This window comes from Trachypithecus francoisi, unplaced genomic scaffold (genome assembly GCF_009764315.1).
Source record: "Trachypithecus francoisi isolate TF-2019V2 unplaced genomic scaffold, Tfra_2.0 Lachesis_group3, whole genome shotgun sequence".
Taxonomy (NCBI): domain Eukaryota; kingdom Metazoa; phylum Chordata; class Mammalia; order Primates; family Cercopithecidae; genus Trachypithecus; species Trachypithecus francoisi.
In genome coordinates, this window is record NW_022681468.1 from 137649925 (window position 1) to 137669286 (window position 19362).

Genomic DNA, 19362 nt, shown 5'->3' on the forward strand with positions numbered 1-19362 from the left:
ATTTCCTGTGGATTAGGTTTTCAAGTCCGGGTGCAGTAGTTCTGACTTTGCTTTCCCCCAGACACGGTTGTAGAATTATTACATTTTTCCATGTTTTTTTTATAGCTTTTACCTCACCTTCCTCTCATATTCTTGGCTCTTATCATAGATAGTGACTCTTTCTGGAGTGTGACTCTGACGGTGATTACTTAAGGAAGGGAATCTCTGTAATATTTATTTTGTGAAGGTTTACGTTCAAGTTTGGTTTAGAATGTAATTTCCTTATACTGTTTCTGACTTAGTTTAAGATGCTACCAGAACTATTTCAAGATGATGAGAAGGCCATCAGTCCAACCTCAGCCACCTCCTCAGGGCGCACACCCCTTATACGCACTCCTGCAAAGCCCACCAAAGGCAGACCAGGCCAGATGGCCAAAGAGCACAAGAAAACGGTGGGGCATCAGGTGAGTTCAGGGAGCTGCTGCCAGGCTCCTTCCTTTCTGGCTCATCTGAAACCTCAGATCTTCCCTCTTCAGCCTCCCAAGTGGGATCCTCAGTTGAGGAGAGCCTAGAACTTTGACTGTGATATCATACGACACTGTCCACTAAAACTCTTCTCCACCCAGTTTTAGACCTGTGACTGCATAAACCTTTCCCTGAATAATTTTCTCTACAGTTTAATTCTTCTAGTGCATGTCATCTCTCTCAGACCACCCCATCTTTGCTTAGTTTTCTGTTTGTTTTGTCTCTGTATTTGTATGGTGCCTCAGTCAGCTCCTTCAGAACAGGGCCCTCACCTTTCTTTGATGTCTTATGTTATCTGAGAGTGGGAAATGTTACATACATGCTTAGTGCCTGAACAGGGAGTAGGGCTTTGAATGGAGGCTGAGCGCTCCTCAGCTTGCTCTCCTGTGCATGTGACCCTGTGCCTGGTGTAGATAGGAACAGGGCCTGACCCAGGTCCACAGCCTCCGGTCTGGATCCTAGGTCCCTAATTTTAACTCCTCTCTGCCTATCCTTTGTCATTCTCTCACTCATTACCTGTATTCTTTTAAGTCATCTGCTACATTTTCCAGTATCTTCCATCAAAATTCCCACTTTATGTGATTAAATGGCCTTAAAGCAAGGTTATATTGTTAGTTACATATGACAGCTCATAACAGATTTCTGTAGCTTCCTGTGGGGAAAAGGAGTGGGAGTATAGGAATCTATATTTAGTAGAGTAAGCATGAAAATGGTAGAATTTAGGCAAATTTTAACCAAAAGCCCTAGCATTCTTGTTTTGTGACAGCTCCTCTTCTGAAGATGGGTCGAGTTTATAATGGCAGAGTTATCTCCATTAGTGTCATAGGAAGAGAATTTCCCATGGTTTTACCTCATCTTTGACTTTGGATAAATCCTTGATACCCGCTTCTGCTCTTTTTCATGCAGTTCAGAAACTCCCTACACCTGCTTATGGAGACACTCAATGCCACTACCCCTCACTATGTGCGCTGTATCAAGCCTAATGACTTCAAGTTCCCATTCACGTAAGTATTTCTGAACTAACCAATGAAAAGTACATATCTTGTAAGAAGTGCCAAACCAACCAAGCAAAACAATATTTTCCTTACATTTTTATAAGGAAAAAAATACTGGGGTAAGTCTTCATGTCTTGTAGAGGGAAACCATTAGTCAGTAGATTATTTTTTCAGTTTTTGTCCCTTTTGAGAATGTGAGAATAAATTATCAGCCTTCTGAAGATTTGAAAAGTTGATGTCAACCAAGCATTCTGGTTCTGTTTTCTGTTTTGAATTTTCTTCAATTGATCTCTCTGGGATTTTTGTTGATTTGGGCATCAGGTGGAACCAGCACTGGCTAGGACAAGGCTGTTTGGCAAATGCTTACCTGCTGCTTCTCCACTGTTGAAATCATCAAAGGGTGTCTGTTTTTACCAGCACCTCCTCCTGCTTCAGATAACATGCATGAAGGGAGAACCAATCTTTCTGGAGATTTGTTTTTACAAAACAGAAATATTTTTCTAATTTTATGTATTTATTTATTTATTTTGAGATAGAGTTTCGCTCTTCTTGCCCTGGCTGGAGTACAATAGTGTGATCTTGGCTTACCACAACCTCTGCCTCCCAGGTTCAAGCAAGTCTCCTGCCTCAGCCTCCCAAGTAGCTGGGATTACAGGCATGCACCACCACGCCCAGCTAATTTTGTATTTTTAGTGGAGATGGAGTTTTATCATCTTGGCCAGGCTGGTCTTGAACTCCTGACTTCATGATCTGCCCCCCTCGGCCTCCCAAAGTGCTAGGATTACAGGCGTGAGCCACCATGCCCAGCCTATTTTTCTAATTTTAAAAGTAATACATGTACATTGTAAAGACAGTTTTCAGGAAATACAGAATAGTATAAAAATAAATGAAAAAGCATCCATCAACCGGGTGCAGTGGCTCACACCTGTAATCCCAGCACTTGGGGAGGCCGAGGTAGGTGGATCACTTGAGGTCAGGAGTTCAAAACCAGCCTGGCCAACATGGTGAAACCCTGTCTCTACTAAAAGTACAAAAATTAGCTGGGCATGGTGGCAGGCACCTGTAATCCCAGCTACTCAGGAGGCTGAGGTAGGAGAATCCTTGAACCCAGGAGGCGGAGGTTGCAGTGAGCCAAGATTGCACCACTGCACTCTAGCCTGGGGGACAAGAGCGAGACTTCATCTCAAAAAAAAAAAAAAAGAGAAAAAGAAAAAGCATCCATCATACCCAGGGAGATAACTGGTATTAACTGTCATACATTGTTCTTGATTAACCACCTTCCCTTCCCTCCATGCTCCGTGTGTGTGTGTGTGTGTGTGTGTCTGTGTGTGTGAGAGAGAGAGAGAGACACACACACACACACAAAAGGAGGGGCCTTGTGCTATGATTGCTGTTTAGTCTTTACTTTTAATAGATTGTGAACACCTTCCCTTTTGGTAAATAAAAATCACATAATCGTAATGACTACAGTGTGTCCCATTGTATAGACATAGTATCATTTATTTAAATTAGTTCCTACTGATGGCCATTTAAGTTGTTCCAACAATGCTATAATAAACATCCTGTGCCAAACATTTTTGTGTATTTGTCTGATTATCTCATTGGAATAATGTGATTCTAGAACTGGAATTTATAGGTCAAAGACCAGGCACACTTAAAAAGGTTGTAATAGCTCCCACCCCCCACCCCCTCCACAGTGTATGAGTACGCTTTTCCCTACCCCCGTGCCAGTCCTACTGTCTGGAGATTCTGCCTTAGACTGAAGGGCAGTTCTGAAGGACTGCTGTCTTTCTCTCTGCTTCATCACCAAGAAGTCCTTCATGGAAGAAGTGGGAAGCAGGAAGAAGCTGCTACACTTGGGCCTCTGTCCTGGACAGCCCTCAGGACCATGACCTTTTATCAACCAACCCCATCTTCCACCGCCAACGGAACACCTGAGAAGATAGCACAGGGGAGGCCTAGATGGATCGCTCAGAGCTTAACTATTGAAGTCACAGGAGCAATCATTTGGCCGAAGGGAAACCTTAATACTTCCTCTTCAGTGCCAGTTTAGCTTGAGGATGCCATTTGCCTAGAGTGAAATAAATACAAAATGTAATACAAAATAAAAATCTTGTTCATTGATGTGGACACTAGGTTTAGAACAGTAGGAATTTTTAAAAAAATATAACGGAATGAGGCATATTTAATTTGTGCTTCCTGTTAGAGAAATCTCCAGGGTTGACCAGTCTTTATTCCAGGGGAGCTCTGTGTACTGATCTAATGACTTCTGAGACCTTCTTGTCAGGCCATGCCATGAAATGAGTATGGGCAAAGTACAAAGGAGCATTGTGTTGTTGTTGCTGCTGCTGTTGTTTTTTAGACGGAGTCTCGCTGTGTCGCCCAGGCTGGAGTGCAATGGCGCAGCCTTGGCTCACTGCAACCTCCACTTCCCAGGTTCAAGTGATTCTCTTGCCTCAGCCTCTGGAGTAGCTGGGATTACAGGTGCCCGCCACCATGCCTGGCTAATTTTTGTATTTTTCGTAGACACAGGGTTTCACCATGTTGGCTAGGCTGGTCTCAAACTGCTGACCTCATGATCCGCCCACCTCAGCCTCCTGAAGTGCTGGGATTACAGGAGTGAGCCACTGCACCTGGCCATGTTGTGTTGTTTTAAATGTGCTCAGTGGACTTTCTTGTTGTTGTTGTTGTCGTTGTTGAGACAAAGTCTCACTCTGTCGCCCAGACTGGAGTGCAGTGGCGCGATCTTGGCTCACTGCAACCTCCACCTCCCGAGTTCAAGTGATTCTCTAGCCTCAGCCTCCCGAGTAGCTGGGATTACAGGTGTGTGCCACCATGCTCGGCTAATTTTTCTGTTTTTAGTAGAGACTGGGTTTCTCCATGTTGGCCAGGCTGTTCTCGAACTCCTGACCTCAGGTGATCTACCCCCCTGGGTCTCCCGAAATTCTGGGATTACAGATGTGAGCCACCACACCCAGCAAACTCTTATAATGGAGTTTGTGTTATAAGTTGCAGGTAATGTTTACAGCTATTTTTACTGCTGTAAAATATTGTCTCCTCTCCATTCTCTCATAGTTTTCCATTTTAATCACTGCTCCGACTTCTGAATGCTTTCTTTTCTGATTTATCCATTTTGCTCTTACAAAATAATTTACACCCTGACTGAGGAGAGTAATTTGTGGCCACCAGCCATGTTCTTTGTGGATTCATGGCTTTGATTTTTATGTGTAGGTTTGATGAGAAGAGGGCAGTGCAGCAGCTGAGAGCTTGCGGTGTCCTGGAAACCATCAGAATCAGTGCGGCTGGTTTCCCCTCACGGTGAGCCTGGCATTTTTCAGATGTAAGGGGTCCTAATGGGAGAAGATCCTAGTTCTTTAAGTAAACTCAGATGGTTTTCTTTTAATAGGTGGACTTACCAAGAATTTTTCAGCCGCTACCGTGTCCTAATGAAGCAGAAAGATGTGCTTAGTGACAGAAAACAAACATGCAAGAATGTGTTAGAGAAACTGATACTGGTAAGAAAGATTTCACTTAGTCATCTGAGCAGAAGGCCTAGTGGTTCTGACCTTGGAGAGCCCCAGGAACTTTTGTATAAGATTTTCCTATCCAGGTCATTTCAGGGTGGGATCCGAAAGGGGCACGCTACTGTGTTTAGGATGCTGGAACTAGTGAGGATGATGGTCCACTGTCAGGAGGCAGAGCTGTGAGGCCTGGACCCACACTTGAGACACATTCTTCTTAGACAGTTTGATTATTATTAATAAAAATGTACCTAATACTTACTTCTGGAAGACACCAGGCCAAATGCTGTGTGATTAAGAAAAAATAAGTCTTGTTCTCAGGTAATATAGTCTTACTTGGAAAGTAATACTTTTTGAAGACAAGTATAATATTTAACCATAGTGTCTATATCAAATGCTGAATGAGTGAACAAGAAATTGGGATGACAAAGCGACATCTAACTACGGGAAGGAGAGGTTTCATGAAAGAGGTGTGTTTTGAGTCAGGCCCTGAGAATGGGTAAGGTTATGCAAAAATGGAAGGAGAATATTATAAGAGGGAGTAAAAAGCAAGGTAAGCATAGGGTTTGCTCCGAAAACAGTTTTTTGCAGTGTGAGATTTGTGTATGAGACAGTAGAGAAATGGTTAGGAAATGTAGGTTGGTGTTACAGAGAGTCTTGCAGGCCAGGCTAAAGAGTTCTACAACTTTCCTGGGACCTGGAATGCTTGTTAAAATACAGATTTCTGGGCTCCGCCATCAGAATTTCTGATTCAGTAGGTCTGAGGTGGGTGCAAGAATTTGCATTTCCCGGGTGATACCGATGCTGTCTGAGGACTACATTTTGAGAACTACTGATCTTGGTCTTAGAGAATTAAACATTCATGAAAGGTTTTTAAAAAAATATTTTCACTTGGTTAACACTAGCCTAGATGGAGTACTTCACTTTGAGCTAATTGATCATAATTACTAGCTGTGAACTAAATGTAATGCCCCTTTGTTGTTAATAATATTTTTTCCTTGAAAGAGCTAAGTTCACTTCCTCAATAATGCTTTTTTTTTTTTTTAAACTGGGGCTTTTTGAGTTTGCACCAATTCCCTTCTTTTTTTTTTTTTTGAGACAGAGTCTTGCTCTTTCACCCAGGCTGGAGTGCGGTGGCATGATCTCGGCTCACCGCAACCTCCACCTCCTGGGTTCAAGCCATTCTCCTGCCTCAGCCTCCCCAGTAGCTGGGATTATAGGTGTGCACCACCATACCTAGCTAATTTTTATATTTTTAGTAGAAACAGGATTTTACCATGTTGGCCAGCCTGGTCTCAAACTCCTGACCTCGTGATCCGCCTGCCTCAGTCTCCCAAAGTGCTGGGATTACAGGTGTGAGCCACTGTGCACGGCCTGCCCAATCCCCTTCTAACCTGTGTTCAGGTGGGAATGTAGAGCAGAAAGTAGGAACAGGCCTATGCCTGGTCCCCTCACCCAGGCCACTTCAGGCCTGATCAGGTCTTTGCGGGAATTTAGGCAGAGGAGGCTGAAAGATGGAGGCAGGATTGGTGTGAGGTGTGAAGCGGGTCGGGGGTAAGGACCGCTTTTCTAGCTAGGGTTCCTATGTAAACTTTATTGATTTAAATTGAAATAATTTTAGATTTTTTAGATATATGTGGATGTTTCTCATTTTTTGGTTTCATGTATGAGACATGACAAGATATCTACTTATAGGGAAAAATGGTTTTCTTTATTTTCCCTTAGAATTTCAGATCACGTGGCCGAGCATGGTGGCTCATTCCCTTAATCCCAGCACTTTGGGAGGCCGAGGCGGGTGGACTGCTTGAGGCCCAGAGTTTGTGGCCATCCTGGCCAACATGCTGAAACCCTGTCTCCACTAAAAATGTAAGAATTAGCTGGACATGGTGGTGTTCACCTGTAATCCCAGCTACTTGGGAGGCTGAGGCAGGAGTATCACTTGAACCCAGAAGGCAGAGGCTGCAGTGAGCCGAGATCACAGCACTGTAGTCCAGCTTGGGAGACAGAGCAAGACTCGTCTCAAAAAAAAAAAAAAGAATTTCAGATCACAGTAATGATTCTTATACATAAATTCCATTCTTTGATGCAAGAATGGTTACTGATTTGTATACTTCTAGATAAGGTGAATCACAATGTAATATAAATGATTATATTTTTGTAAAAGGAGTTTAAAATGATTTTTTTTTTTTTTGAGACGGATTCTTGCTTTGTTGCCAGGCTGGAGTGCAGTGACGCGATCTTGGCTCACTGCAACCTCCACCTCCTGGGTTCAAGCGATTCCGCTGCCTCAGCCTCCCAAGTAGCTGGGAATACAGGTGCACACAACCATGCCCAGCTAATTTTTTGTATTTTAGTAGACAGGATTTCACCATGTTGGCCAGGATGTTCTCGATCTCCTGACCTCATGATTTACCCACCTTGACCTCCCAAAGTGCTAGGACTACACGCGTGAGCCACTACGCCTGGCCAATTTGTAGGATTTTAAACATATTAATGGGGTTTTATTAGTTTGTTTTCAGATATTATTGATAAAGCCAAGAGATAACTGTTTAGAAATGTAACTCAATATGAATACCCAAGAATTTTGGTTTTTGGTTTTTGAATTTTATTTCATATGCGTTTCTTCCTGCCTTATTCATCACACTGGTGTTTTTGTCCCTTCAGCTTCTCATGGAATATACAGCCCGATGTAATCCTTACAACCTGGGTCAGTCAGAGAGAGTCAACATCTCCATTTCCTTGAGATGTTTAAAACACAAACAAGCAAATAATAACTGCCTATAACCCACAACCAAGTTTTGGGCCTCAGATAATAATTCCAGGTAGAATAATTCTGGAAAATAACTCTTAAACTGCAGTTTTTCTTAAAATCCCTTCTATTTGTTCAACTTGCATAGGATTAAAAATCTGGCTCCATTAGTTAATTGTGATGTAGCCCAAGTTTTAGCTAATAGATTCATTCCTTTACTGATTCTGCTTTTAGACATTTTTTCTTTTAAATTTCATTTATATGATTACTATTTCTGAATATACAATTTATTCCAAAAATAGGACAAGGACAAATACCAGTTTGGTAAGACAAAGATCTTTTTCCGTGCCGGTCAAGTGGCCTATCTAGAAAAACTGAGAGCGGACAAACTGAGGGCTGCCTGCATCCGAATCCAGAAGATCATCCGAGGGTGGCTGCTGAGGAAGAAGTACCTACGCATGCGGAAGGCGGCCATCACTGTGCAGAGATACGTGCGGGGCTACCAGGCCCGATGGTAGGTCTGCTGGGGACAGATTGGAGTGCCCATCTAATTACTGTCCAAGGACAGTTTTGAGTGGTCACCATACCTGAAAAGATAGCACCTCACCTTTTCTTAGTTCCGAGGGACAACAAATTAACTCATAGGGCAGCTAAATAGAATAAAATTTCACTCAGCCGTATGAATGATTCAGATTTATCTTCAAAACATTTACAAACTGCTGCTTGCTTATGTCCTCAAAATTTTTATTTTTGATACTTTTATATTGGGCTTGAGGAAATTGTGTATAAATTAAAACAGTCATGAATATGAGCTAGTTAATAATGACTTCATTGAATAATTTTCAGGAGCAGTTAACTGAGAGGGTCTGGAAGAGAATTACACTTTAGTGTAAGTACATGTTAGGTTAATTTTAATTGAGAAGTATAAGTAGAAATGAATTAATCATGAACTTATACCCTCACAAATTCAGGAAAAATATGGTAGATTAATAATGGCTAGATCCAAGAAAGATGGTGATAACTAAGTATGAGATTACTGTGTGTGTCTGTCTGCTCTATAAAGAGGGCATGGCCCAGGGTAAATGGATCCTGTTGTAGAAAGTATGAACTTTTGTGAATTTTGCTTTCTTGTAAAATCTGGCAATGTGGGCCATCCTACTTTTGGGGCTCAGATGAGATAATAAATGGAGAAATACTTTGGGAAACTGTAAATTGCTATACAAATGTAAGTAAATATAAATGTTGACTTACCATGCACATTATTAGAATAATACAATGGAGGTACTACTCTTTATGCCTAAAACAGTGACACTGTTTAAGTTTCTCTAGCATGTATTCCTGCATTTTTTTCTGATTACTGACAACGTAATATTATTTTCTTTGGCCAGCTATGCTAAGTTTCTGCGCAGAACCAAGGCAGCAACCATTGTTCAAAAGTACTGGCGCATGTTTGTGGTCTGCAGGAGGTACAAGATTAGACGAGCTGCCACTATCGTTCTTCAGTCTTACTTGCGAGGCTTCTTGGCCAGAAATAGGTATCGCAAGGTGAGGCATTATTTTCAACTTTGTTTATTCATTCTATTAGCATTACAGGGGCTACGATGAATGTAGGAACTGTATGGGGACAACCAGCTATTAAAATGCTATTTGTTTATTTTAAAAAAATTCTTTTTTAGAAATACGATCTCGCTCTGTCAGCCTGGCTGGGGTGCAGTGGTGCAATCATAGTACACTGCAGCCTCAGACTCCTGGTCTCAAGCAGTCCTCCCACTGTGGCCTTCCAAAGTGCTGAGATTACAAGTGTGAGCCACTGTGCGTATGCCCAGCCTGAAATGCATTTTAAAATACTAAATAATCACATATAGTTATTACAAAAAAAAGGGGGAAAAAGCTTTTACCTCCTTTTTTCTTTGTTTATATAATTTGGAAAAAAAAAAGTATATTAGTTTACTGTGGTTGCTATAATAAATTATCACAAACTTGTTACCTTAAAACAACCGAAATTAATTCTCTCAGAGTTCTGGAGACCAGAAGTCCAAAATCATTATCACTGGGACAAAATCAAGTTGTCAGGAGGCTGCTCTCCCTCTAGAAGCTCCAGGGGAGAATCCTGGCCTCTTGCAGCTTCTGGTGGCTACCAGCATTCCTGTGCTTGTAGCCACATCAGTCCAGTCTCAGCCTCTGTTTTCACAGCCTTTTCTCCTCTATGTGTCTGATTCTTCTATCTGCCTCTTATAAGAATAATTATGATAGCATTTAGATTCCACCCATGTGATCCAGGATAATCCTCCCATCTGAAGACCCTTAACCTAATCACATCTGCAAAGGCCCTTTTTCTGAATAAGTTAACATTTGCAGGTTCCAGGGATTAGCACCTAATTTCTTTGGGGCCCACTATTCAGATGACTACAGAGAACTTTGAATAGATAGAATATATGACAAACAGGTTGAAGGTTATTCCAAGAATGAGACAACCCTGGAAGAATTTACCATGGTGAAGAGGAGGCAAATTACAACATTAATGTGGTTAAAATTGTATTGACAGGTATGATGCTCCAAAAGTTTTTGGCAAATAATCTTATATCTAGCAATAATTAAAGGGGTCACCAGAGTAGTCTTAATTGTCACCTGTGACCATTGATGAACGATTTTTATCTCTTTCATTTTGGCAAGGTTTGGGAATCTATCCTATAGAATATATTTCAAATAAGCAAGAAATATAAGCCTGGATATTAGAGCTCTATGGACATTACCATTAGAAGGAGCATTAATGGGGTGATTTGGGTCTCTAAGCACAGGCAGTATATGGGTGTGACCTAGGCCCTATTTATATATTTATTTATTTATTTTACTTTTTTATTTGAAGTGATTTTAGACAAAAAAAATTCGAAACTGATGAGGCTTGAATGAGTGTATTTAATAGCTGTGTTTTGAAGATAGCTACTCCAGATCTTTCTGCTTGCCCCTCCTTTATGTAATCTCATGCTCTTTCTATATAGGCATGAGATTTTAGGGAGGGAAGAGGTTTGAAGTTGGCCTTTCAGGTATACCAAACTAGTTACCTTCCTGTGTTCCTCACTACTCTCCTTAGGAACATCTGAACTGGGTTTTGAGGCTACTGGTTTAGCAGTAGCAGCCTCTGGCCAGCTCAGGCTCCCACTGTGACTGGATAGGGTGGAAGGTAGCAGCGCAGAGGCTTGCTCACATGTAAGCCAACAGCGATCACATTAGTGCTCCTTCCAGCTGTATTTCAGGTCCAAGGTTCCCCTTCATGAGATCTGGGGGTTTCTTAAAGAGAGTACAGGTGTTGATTAATTTCTCTCACTCATGATGAAAGTGAGATTGAAAATGGAAGCTCTGATTAGATAATGTTTCCATTTGACTAAAATTACAAAAATGGACCAATGTCCAAAGTTACACGGGAGAAGCAAATGGAACAGGAAAATTGGCATTAATAGCTTTGCTACTGTGTGTTGCTTGAGTTGAAAAGTCTTTAATTTGCCATCACTGAGACTTATCCAGTTGTTCCTTACTCATCCGGATAAGACAGATGCCTCCCTCCGGACTGTGGTGTTCAGTGAACGTTCAGAACTCCCAACCTCAGTGCAGCGCGATGCAGTGGCTACACTGAAGGAAAACTGAAGGCTACCTTCGCATGAGGAAAACAGCCACAGAAGGCAGGCTTGAGGGGGCCAAAGACACTACTCAGATCTCCTGAACAACTGTGTTCACTTTGTATTTGATGGTTTAAAAGTTAACCACTTATTTATTAAATGTATCTTCTAGGATGACACATTTTAGTCATTATTTTTATCAAGTACAATAACCTAAAATAGAAACTATTCTTTTAATGATCTTATTAAACTGCTATATATATGGATAGATGCTGTCAGAGATTTTACATTTTAAGAGTTTGATAGGGCCGGGCACGGTGGCTCACGCCAATAATCCCAGCACTTTGGGAGGCTGAGGCAGGTGGATCATCTGAGGTCAGGAGTTTGAGACCAGCCTGACCAACATGATGAAACCTTGTCTCTACTAAAAATACAAAATTAGCAGGTCGTAGTGGTACATGCCTATAATCCCAGTTACTCGGGAGGCTGAGGCAGGAGAATCGCTTGAACCTGGGAGGTGGAGGTTGCAGTGAGCCGAGATCGTGCCATTGCATTCCAGCCTGGGCAACAAGAATGAAACTTAGTCTCAAGTAAGCAAAAAAAAGAATTTGATAGGAGGTATATTGTGTCCATTTGTAATAATCACCAACAAGTATTTAAGTATATAATATTTAAATATCATTTATATCATACAAGAGTTACTTCATAAAATTATAAACATAAAAATCTACAGGTGCCAGATTTTTCTAGTTTACTTTTTCTTTTATTTTCTCTCTTGTCTTTTTTTTGAAATGGAGCTTTTCACTCTTGTTGCCTAAGCTGGAGTGCAATGGCACGATCTCGGCTCACTGCAATCTCTCCCTCCTGGGTTCAAGCTATTCTCCTGCCTCAGCCTCCTGAGTAGCTGGGATTACAGGCACCCGCCAATACGCCCAGCTAATTTTTGTATTTTATTAGAAATGGGGTTTCACCATGTTGGCCAGGCTGGTCTCAAACTCCTGACTCATGTGAACCACCCACCTTGGCCTCCCAAAGTGCTGGGATTACAGGTGTGAGTCACTGCGCCTGGCTACCTCTTCTTAAAATTCAAGAATTTCTTCTCCATCTTTCTTAGAAAATGTTTACACGGTCTCTGTTTGGTGCTCTTTAGTGACAACAAATTCATGTCATAAGGCAAACTTTTGTTGTAAGTTGTTTGTAAGTTTAGGGAAATATCATGATTGTTTTTAGGAAATGTAACCTGAAATCAAAAGTAAGATTAGTTTGTTTCACATCTTGTTACTTTTACCTTTCATTTTAAAGCCCCATCCCTCCTGCCTTTGAATCCCAAAAGTGGATCCTTACTACATTTGAAATAGCAATGGAAAATCCTCACTAGAATGGTATTCCTCAAATGTGGTAAACAACAGTGTCATCTTTTAGTTTCCAAAAAAAAAAAAAAAAAATCAATAAATCAGTACAAACTTTTTAGCACCTCAAGTGTTAGCCTCTACAGACAGTTTGCTGCCCATACCTCATATCCTCATGCACGGGCCTAATAATGCGTAGTGAGTAGTCAGGGTGGTAGGGATATCTCTTATTTTAATATCACATAGTTTACAGGATGCCAGGTTCTGTTAATTTTATAGAGGATCATCTGTTGCCAACAGAAGTCATATACTAATAAGAAACCTAATATATTTTTTTCTTTCTTATTAAAGTTGTTTTTCTTTTGGTAATCTGGTGCTTTTTATTTAGACAGCTTCCAAATCTATATTCTGCTTAGAATTAAACACATAATATGTGCATATGACACATTTTTATTATGTTTCTGAAATCACCTTCTAAAGTCTACTTTTCAAATCACTTTTAAAAATAATTTTGTGGCCTCCATATATCTATAATATGTATAATCTACATAGTACATTGTCAATTCAACTTTTGTGTCTTTTCTTCTAGGTAATGTATGGATTTTCAGCCCAACATAGATTGATAATCTTGAGTGTAGTCCAGGGTCTTGACATTGCTTGCCCTTATCCTTTTCTGCAGATACTCCGTGAGCACAAAGCAGTCATCATTCAAAAGCGAGTCCGGGGCTGGCTGGCCCGCACACACTACAAGAGGAGTATGCATGCCATCATCTACCTTCAGTGCTGCTTCCGGCGGATGATGGCCAAGCGTGAGCTAAAGAAGCTCAAAATCGAGGCTCGCTCAGTGGAGCGCTATAAGAAACTGCACATCGGCATGGAGAACAAGATCATGCAGCTGCAGCGCAAAGTCGATGAGCAGGTGTGTTTCACAGAGGGGCCCTGAGAGTGGAGTATGCCCGAAGAAATCCACCGGGATTATTTTCAATATTGTTTTTCTTTGACTTTACCCTTCGGTCTTAGTAAAAAGTAAAATTATGACCGTATTTATTTCCATAATGAGCATGGAAGTAATTATAACTCATAAGGTGGATCACAATTGCAAAAACTAAGGCAGGAAGTTATTATTATTATTATTATTGTTACTATTGTTTGAGACAGGGTCTCACTCTGTCACCCAGGCTACAGTTCAGTGGCATGTTCACAGCTCACTACAGCCTCAACCTCCTGGACTCAAGTGATCCTCCCACTACAGCCTTCTGAGTATCTGGGACTACAGGCACATACTACCATACCCAGCTAATTTTTTTATTTTGTAGAAGCAGGATCTCATGTTGCCAGGCTATTGCCTCAAGCAATCCTCCTGCCTCAGCCTCCCAAAGTACTGGGATTGCAGGCATGAGCTACCATGCCTGGCAGGAAATTATTTTTGAGAACACAGATCTACTAATGCTTCAAACCTTTATGACCAAGAGTCACATTGTATGTTATTTATTTTTCAAACACCAGCTTGAACCATACTGTATTTTATACTTTGTAATGCTCTGTCACAGTTATCATTTATTTTCGTGTGGTATCATGTTCATTTTACAGATGAGTTGTTTAGCATTGAAATAGTAAAAGAAGCAGGAAGATGTTCATACTTCTGATGAACTTGCAGTCTGTTGCAGAGATAAAAGTTTGATTGATTAAAGATAGTTACTAATATTTTAGCACATGTAAATGATATAAAGGTAGTTAAGAATATAAAAATGCTAAGGAGAGCAAAGCAAAACAGGGATCAGAATGAAATGGGAGGAAAGATTTTCTGAGTAGCAGGGAGAAATTTTGAGGTAGTAAACAAAGATTTATGAGAAATTTGTGTGTGTGTATGTGTTTTGGTTTTTTTTTGTTGGGGGGAAGACAGAGTCTCACCCTGTCACCCAGGCTAAAGTGCAGTGGTGCAGTCACAGCTCACTACAGCCTCAAACTCCTGGGCTCAAGTGATCCTCCTGCTTCAGCCTCCCAAGTAGCTAGGACTACAGCTGCACACCACCATGTCTAGCTAATTTTAAAAGTTTTTGTAAAGACAGGGTCTCGTGTGCCCAGGCTGGTCTTGAACTCCTGCTCTCTTGTGATCCTCCTGCCTTGGCCTCCCAAAGTGTTGAGACTATAGGTGTGGGCCCCTACACCTGGCCAACTTGTGATTTTGAGGCTGTTTTAATCATTCTTATGCATCACTAAGCTACTACATGGTTTTTAGCAACATTTTGTTCTGTTTTCAAAAACAAGTATAGATCCTCCTATTTCTGAGTTAAGAATCAAGAAATTAAGAATTTACTATGTAATTCACCTTGTGACTATGAGAAAATCACATCTGTCTTGCTTACCGCCTCAAACAGAATTGAATTATTTGTCCCTGTTTTCTTCTCTCTTTGTGTCACCTAGAAGGTATTGGTTGTGCTATTGCAAATGTTGTAGTTAGTATTTTGGTTAGATACTATATCAGTGTTATGACGATACAGCATGAATATGATGAATAAGCATGGTTTTCTCACTACATACATATTGTTATTTATGTATATATTTAAAGAACAAAGACTATAAATGCCTTGTGGAGAAACTAACCAATCTGGAAGGAATATACAACTCTGAGACTGAGAAACTACGAAGTGACTTAGAACGTCTTCAACTAAGTGAAGAGGAAGCCAAAGTTGCCACTGGGCGGGTCCTTAGTCTGCAGGAAGAAATTGCCAAGCTCCGGAAAGACCTGGAGCAAACTCGTTCAGAGAAAAAATGCATTGAGGAACGTGCAGATCAATACAAACAAGAAACAGAGCAGGTAGGAATAATGTCCATATCCCTATCTACTCTGTACACAAAGGAAATGTGCTGTCATCATGACTTGGTCCATGTGACTCACTGTTGGTTTTATTAGAAATGTAGTACAAATTTTAGTTGAATTACTGTTAATTATTACTGTTTCCCAAGTGTTTATTTCACATTATCAATGAGTAGGCTGTAGGTCTTTTAGCAGAACTTTTGACTCTAATAAGAACAGAGGCAGAGCAGTATTTTTAGGAGAGAATGGCCAAGTACCTACTAACACTCATATATTTAAAAAAAGAAAAAAGAAAAAAAAGAAGTCCATCTGGGGCATAGACTCCTTTAAAAAAAAAAAAAAAGTCAGTTTGGGGCATAGATTCCTTTTTCATCAGTAGGGTTAATGTGATTAACCCATTCATGCCTAAGGTTGCAGTGTTTTGAATTGCAGAATCAATCTTTCTCAATGGCCTTGAGCAGGAGGATATAAATAACTCCCACATGCTTAGTGTTCCAATAATGGAACATTAGGCATAATATTTAGTACCTGATGGTAGGGATCCTTGTGGAAGCCTGCATTAAGGCTGTATTAAGAAGTCCAAGCAGGAGAAATCTAAATGCACAGTGATTGCAACCAATAGCTTTATGCAAATGGAACCCTCCCCACAAAATGCTTTCAGATTGACCAGTACTTGCATGCTACAAATCTGTATTAACATATCAAAACTTTATTAAGTATAGAAGACATTAAGATTATCAAGTAGTAATGAGATGTACTGCTGAAACATTTGTAAAAGTACCTCGACATTAGGCTTCCTGGAAAAAAGGAATTGATTTTCAGAGATTCCACTGGTATTACCATCTTTAAATGAAAACAGACTTGCCTGTGTCCGCTGTAACTGCTGGCAAGAATCCTGATATGATTTGTCTAAAAGACTTCTAAATGTGAATAGCAGCATATGCAGTGAGAACCATAGCAGGAACTTAGATGCAGGTCGGTTAGGGTAGGGTGGCTGGTAGAATTGCAGTCCTTCCATGGCATTCGAGGTTCCAATAAAGTAATTCCTGCTATATCTCTAGATCTGTACTCTATATATAGAAACAGCAGTGCCAAAAGGTGAGATACTTTTCTGTTTTATGTAATGTTGTTTTGATACAGCAAGTTTGTTCTCTCAGAACTCAGATGTGCACTCAAAAAGATACTCTTAAATGTTTAAGATATCTTTTCTTCCTTTAAGTCTCCCAAAACCACGGAAGCTTTCCAGCTTCTGATTCCTCAGAATCCGTCCAGTATTTAAGTGTGGTGCGAAGATTCTCTTTTCCTCTTTAAGGCAAGTTCTTGCCTTTCTAGTCTGATAGAGTAAACACACAAGCAGATTCACATGTCTTCTTTCATTTCATTTCATTTTCTCCTCTTTTCAGAGAGATAGCTGTAGGCACTACCGTTAATTCAGACATTCAGGAGGCGTTTCCTATGTTGTGTAGGCTGGTCTTGAACTCCTAGCCTCAAGCTGTTTTCCCACATTGGTCTCACAAAGTGCTGGGATTACAGGTGTGAGCCACCGTACCCGGCCCCATTAGTTCTGTTGATGGAATGTAGTGATAGGGGAAGAATGAAAACATTTCACTGTGACAGTCAGCTTCATGGTCAGGAAAATTACATTCTCAGTCTGATCAAGGAGCCCAAAGGTTACAGTAGAGTTATGTATGGTTCCTAACCAAGAGCATTTATCAAAACTGCTGAGGAGTTTTTATATAAAAAGGGAGCTATCCAGACTCTGGGAGTGTGGGCTAGGCACATTATTTTGAAAAAGCGCCATAGGTGACTTGTTGTGTACCCCTACCAAACAAGAGCCTCTCCGGAAAGCCCACAGAGAGCTGGGGCTTTTTTTTTTTGTACTGAGAGTGGATGTCAAGGCAAGATCAGTTCAGAGAGAAAAGACAGCCCTCAGAAGGGATACCTTCTGGACTAATGTCTGCTGTGTGTGGCACAGTGTGGTTATCCAACTTTCCTGCTCCCCGGAGCCCTCTTTTCCTGTCCTAAACCCCCTGACATGATGAGAGATTGCCTGCCAGCTTCCTCCCTACTATTAAAGCTCTTGTTTTCAGAGTTTCTTAAACTTTTGCTTAGAAAAAGGAATTCAGATTTTACTCATCATAAGCACACATTTTATTCCAAAGATGAAAATTATCTACTTTGCAAAATTACCTTTGGTTTTGATTTTTCCTTCCTGGGAATCCTTATCCAGTAAAGAACTGGAAAGTTAAGAGTCAGCTTTTGTGAGTGTGTTTGTTAAAATATACATGACATAAAATTTACCATTTTATTTTTGTAATCTACTCATCTGACAAAGGGCTAATATCCAGAACCTATAAAGAACTCAATCAAATTTACAAGAAAAAAACAACCCCATCAAAAAGTGGGCAAAGGATATGAACAGACACTTCTCAACAGAAGACATTCATACAGCCAACAGACACATGAAAAAATGCTCATCATCACTCGCCATCAGAGAAATGCAAATGAAAACCACACTAAGATACCATCTCACACCAGTTAGAATGGCAATCATTAAAAAATCAGGAAACAACAGGTGCTGGAGAGGATGTGGAGAAATAGGAACACTTTTACACTGTTGGTGGGACTATAAGTAGTTCAACCATTGCGGAAAACAGTGTGGCAATTCCTCAAGGATCTAGAACTAGAAATACCATGTGACCCAGCCATCCAATTACTGGGTATATACCCAAAGGATTATAAGTCATGCTGTTATAAAGACGCATGCACATGTATGTTTATTGCGGCACTTTTCACAATAGCAAAGACTTGGAATCAACCCAAATGTCCATCAGTGACAGACTGGATTAAGAAAATGTGGCACATATACACCATGGCTATGCAGCCATAAAAAAGGATGAGTTCGTGTCCTTTGTAGGGACATGAATGCATCTGGAAACCATCATTCTCAGGAAACTATCGCAAGAACAGAAAACCAAATACCACATGTTCTCACTCATAGGTGGGAATTGAACAGTGAGATCCCTTGGACAAGGAAGGGGAACATCACACATCGGGTCCTATTGTGGGGAGGGGAGAGAGGGGAAGGATAGCATTAGGAGATATACCTAATGTAAATGATGAGTTAATGGGTGCAGCACACCAATATGGCACATATGTACATATGTAACAAACCTGCATGTTGTATACATGTACCCTAGAACTTTATAATTTAAAAAAAAAATAAAGCCGGGCACGGTGGCTCAAGCCTGTAATCCCAGCCCTTTGGGAGGCCGAGACGGGCGGATCACGAGGTCAGGAGATTGAGACCATCCTAGCTAATACGGTGAAACCCCGTCTCTACTAAAAAATACAAAAAACTAGCTGGGCGAGGTGGCGGGCGCCTGTAGTCCCAGCTACTCGGGAGGCTGAGGCAGGAGAATGGCGTAAACCCGGGAGGCGGAACTTGCAGTGAGCTGAGATCCGGCCACTGCACTCCAGCCTGGGCGACAGAGCGAGACTCTGTCTCAAATAAAATAAAATAAAATAAAATAAAAATAAATAAAAAAAGAAGACCTGGTGAGAAGGATATGTATACATAAAAAAAGAAAAAAAGAAAGAAAAAACTATTAAAAAAATTGCCATTTTCACCATTTTTAAGTGGACAGTTCTGTGGCATTAAGTACATTGACATTGTTGTAATGTCAATGCTTATTTAAACATGGAATAAAAGCACTAGTTCTCAGCCTTGTAAAACTCTTTTTTTTTTAGACAGAGTCTCGCTCTGTCGCCCAGACTGGAGTGCAGTGGCGCAATCTCGGCTCACTGCAAGC

General features: G+C 40.8%; 1 protein-coding gene across 9 annotated transcripts in view; it reads left to right on the plus strand.

Moving 5' to 3' along the window:
• Nucleotides 1-19362, plus strand: part of MYO5A (myosin VA) — a 223219-nt gene that overhangs the window by 140337 nt on the left and 63520 nt on the right. For all 9 annotated transcript variants that reach the window (XM_033190085.1, XM_033190088.1, XM_033190086.1 and 6 more), the window contains exons 15-22: nucleotides 282-443; nucleotides 1411-1508; nucleotides 4731-4817; nucleotides 4906-5014; nucleotides 8072-8283; nucleotides 9158-9314; nucleotides 13412-13651; nucleotides 15302-15550. In XM_033190085.1, coding sequence (XP_033045976.1) covers nucleotides 282-443; nucleotides 1411-1508; nucleotides 4731-4817; nucleotides 4906-5014; nucleotides 8072-8283; nucleotides 9158-9314; nucleotides 13412-13651; nucleotides 15302-15550 — 1314 coding nt within the window. The remainder of the gene's footprint in view (nucleotides 1-281; nucleotides 444-1410; nucleotides 1509-4730; nucleotides 4818-4905; nucleotides 5015-8071; nucleotides 8284-9157; nucleotides 9315-13411; nucleotides 13652-15301; nucleotides 15551-19362) is intronic.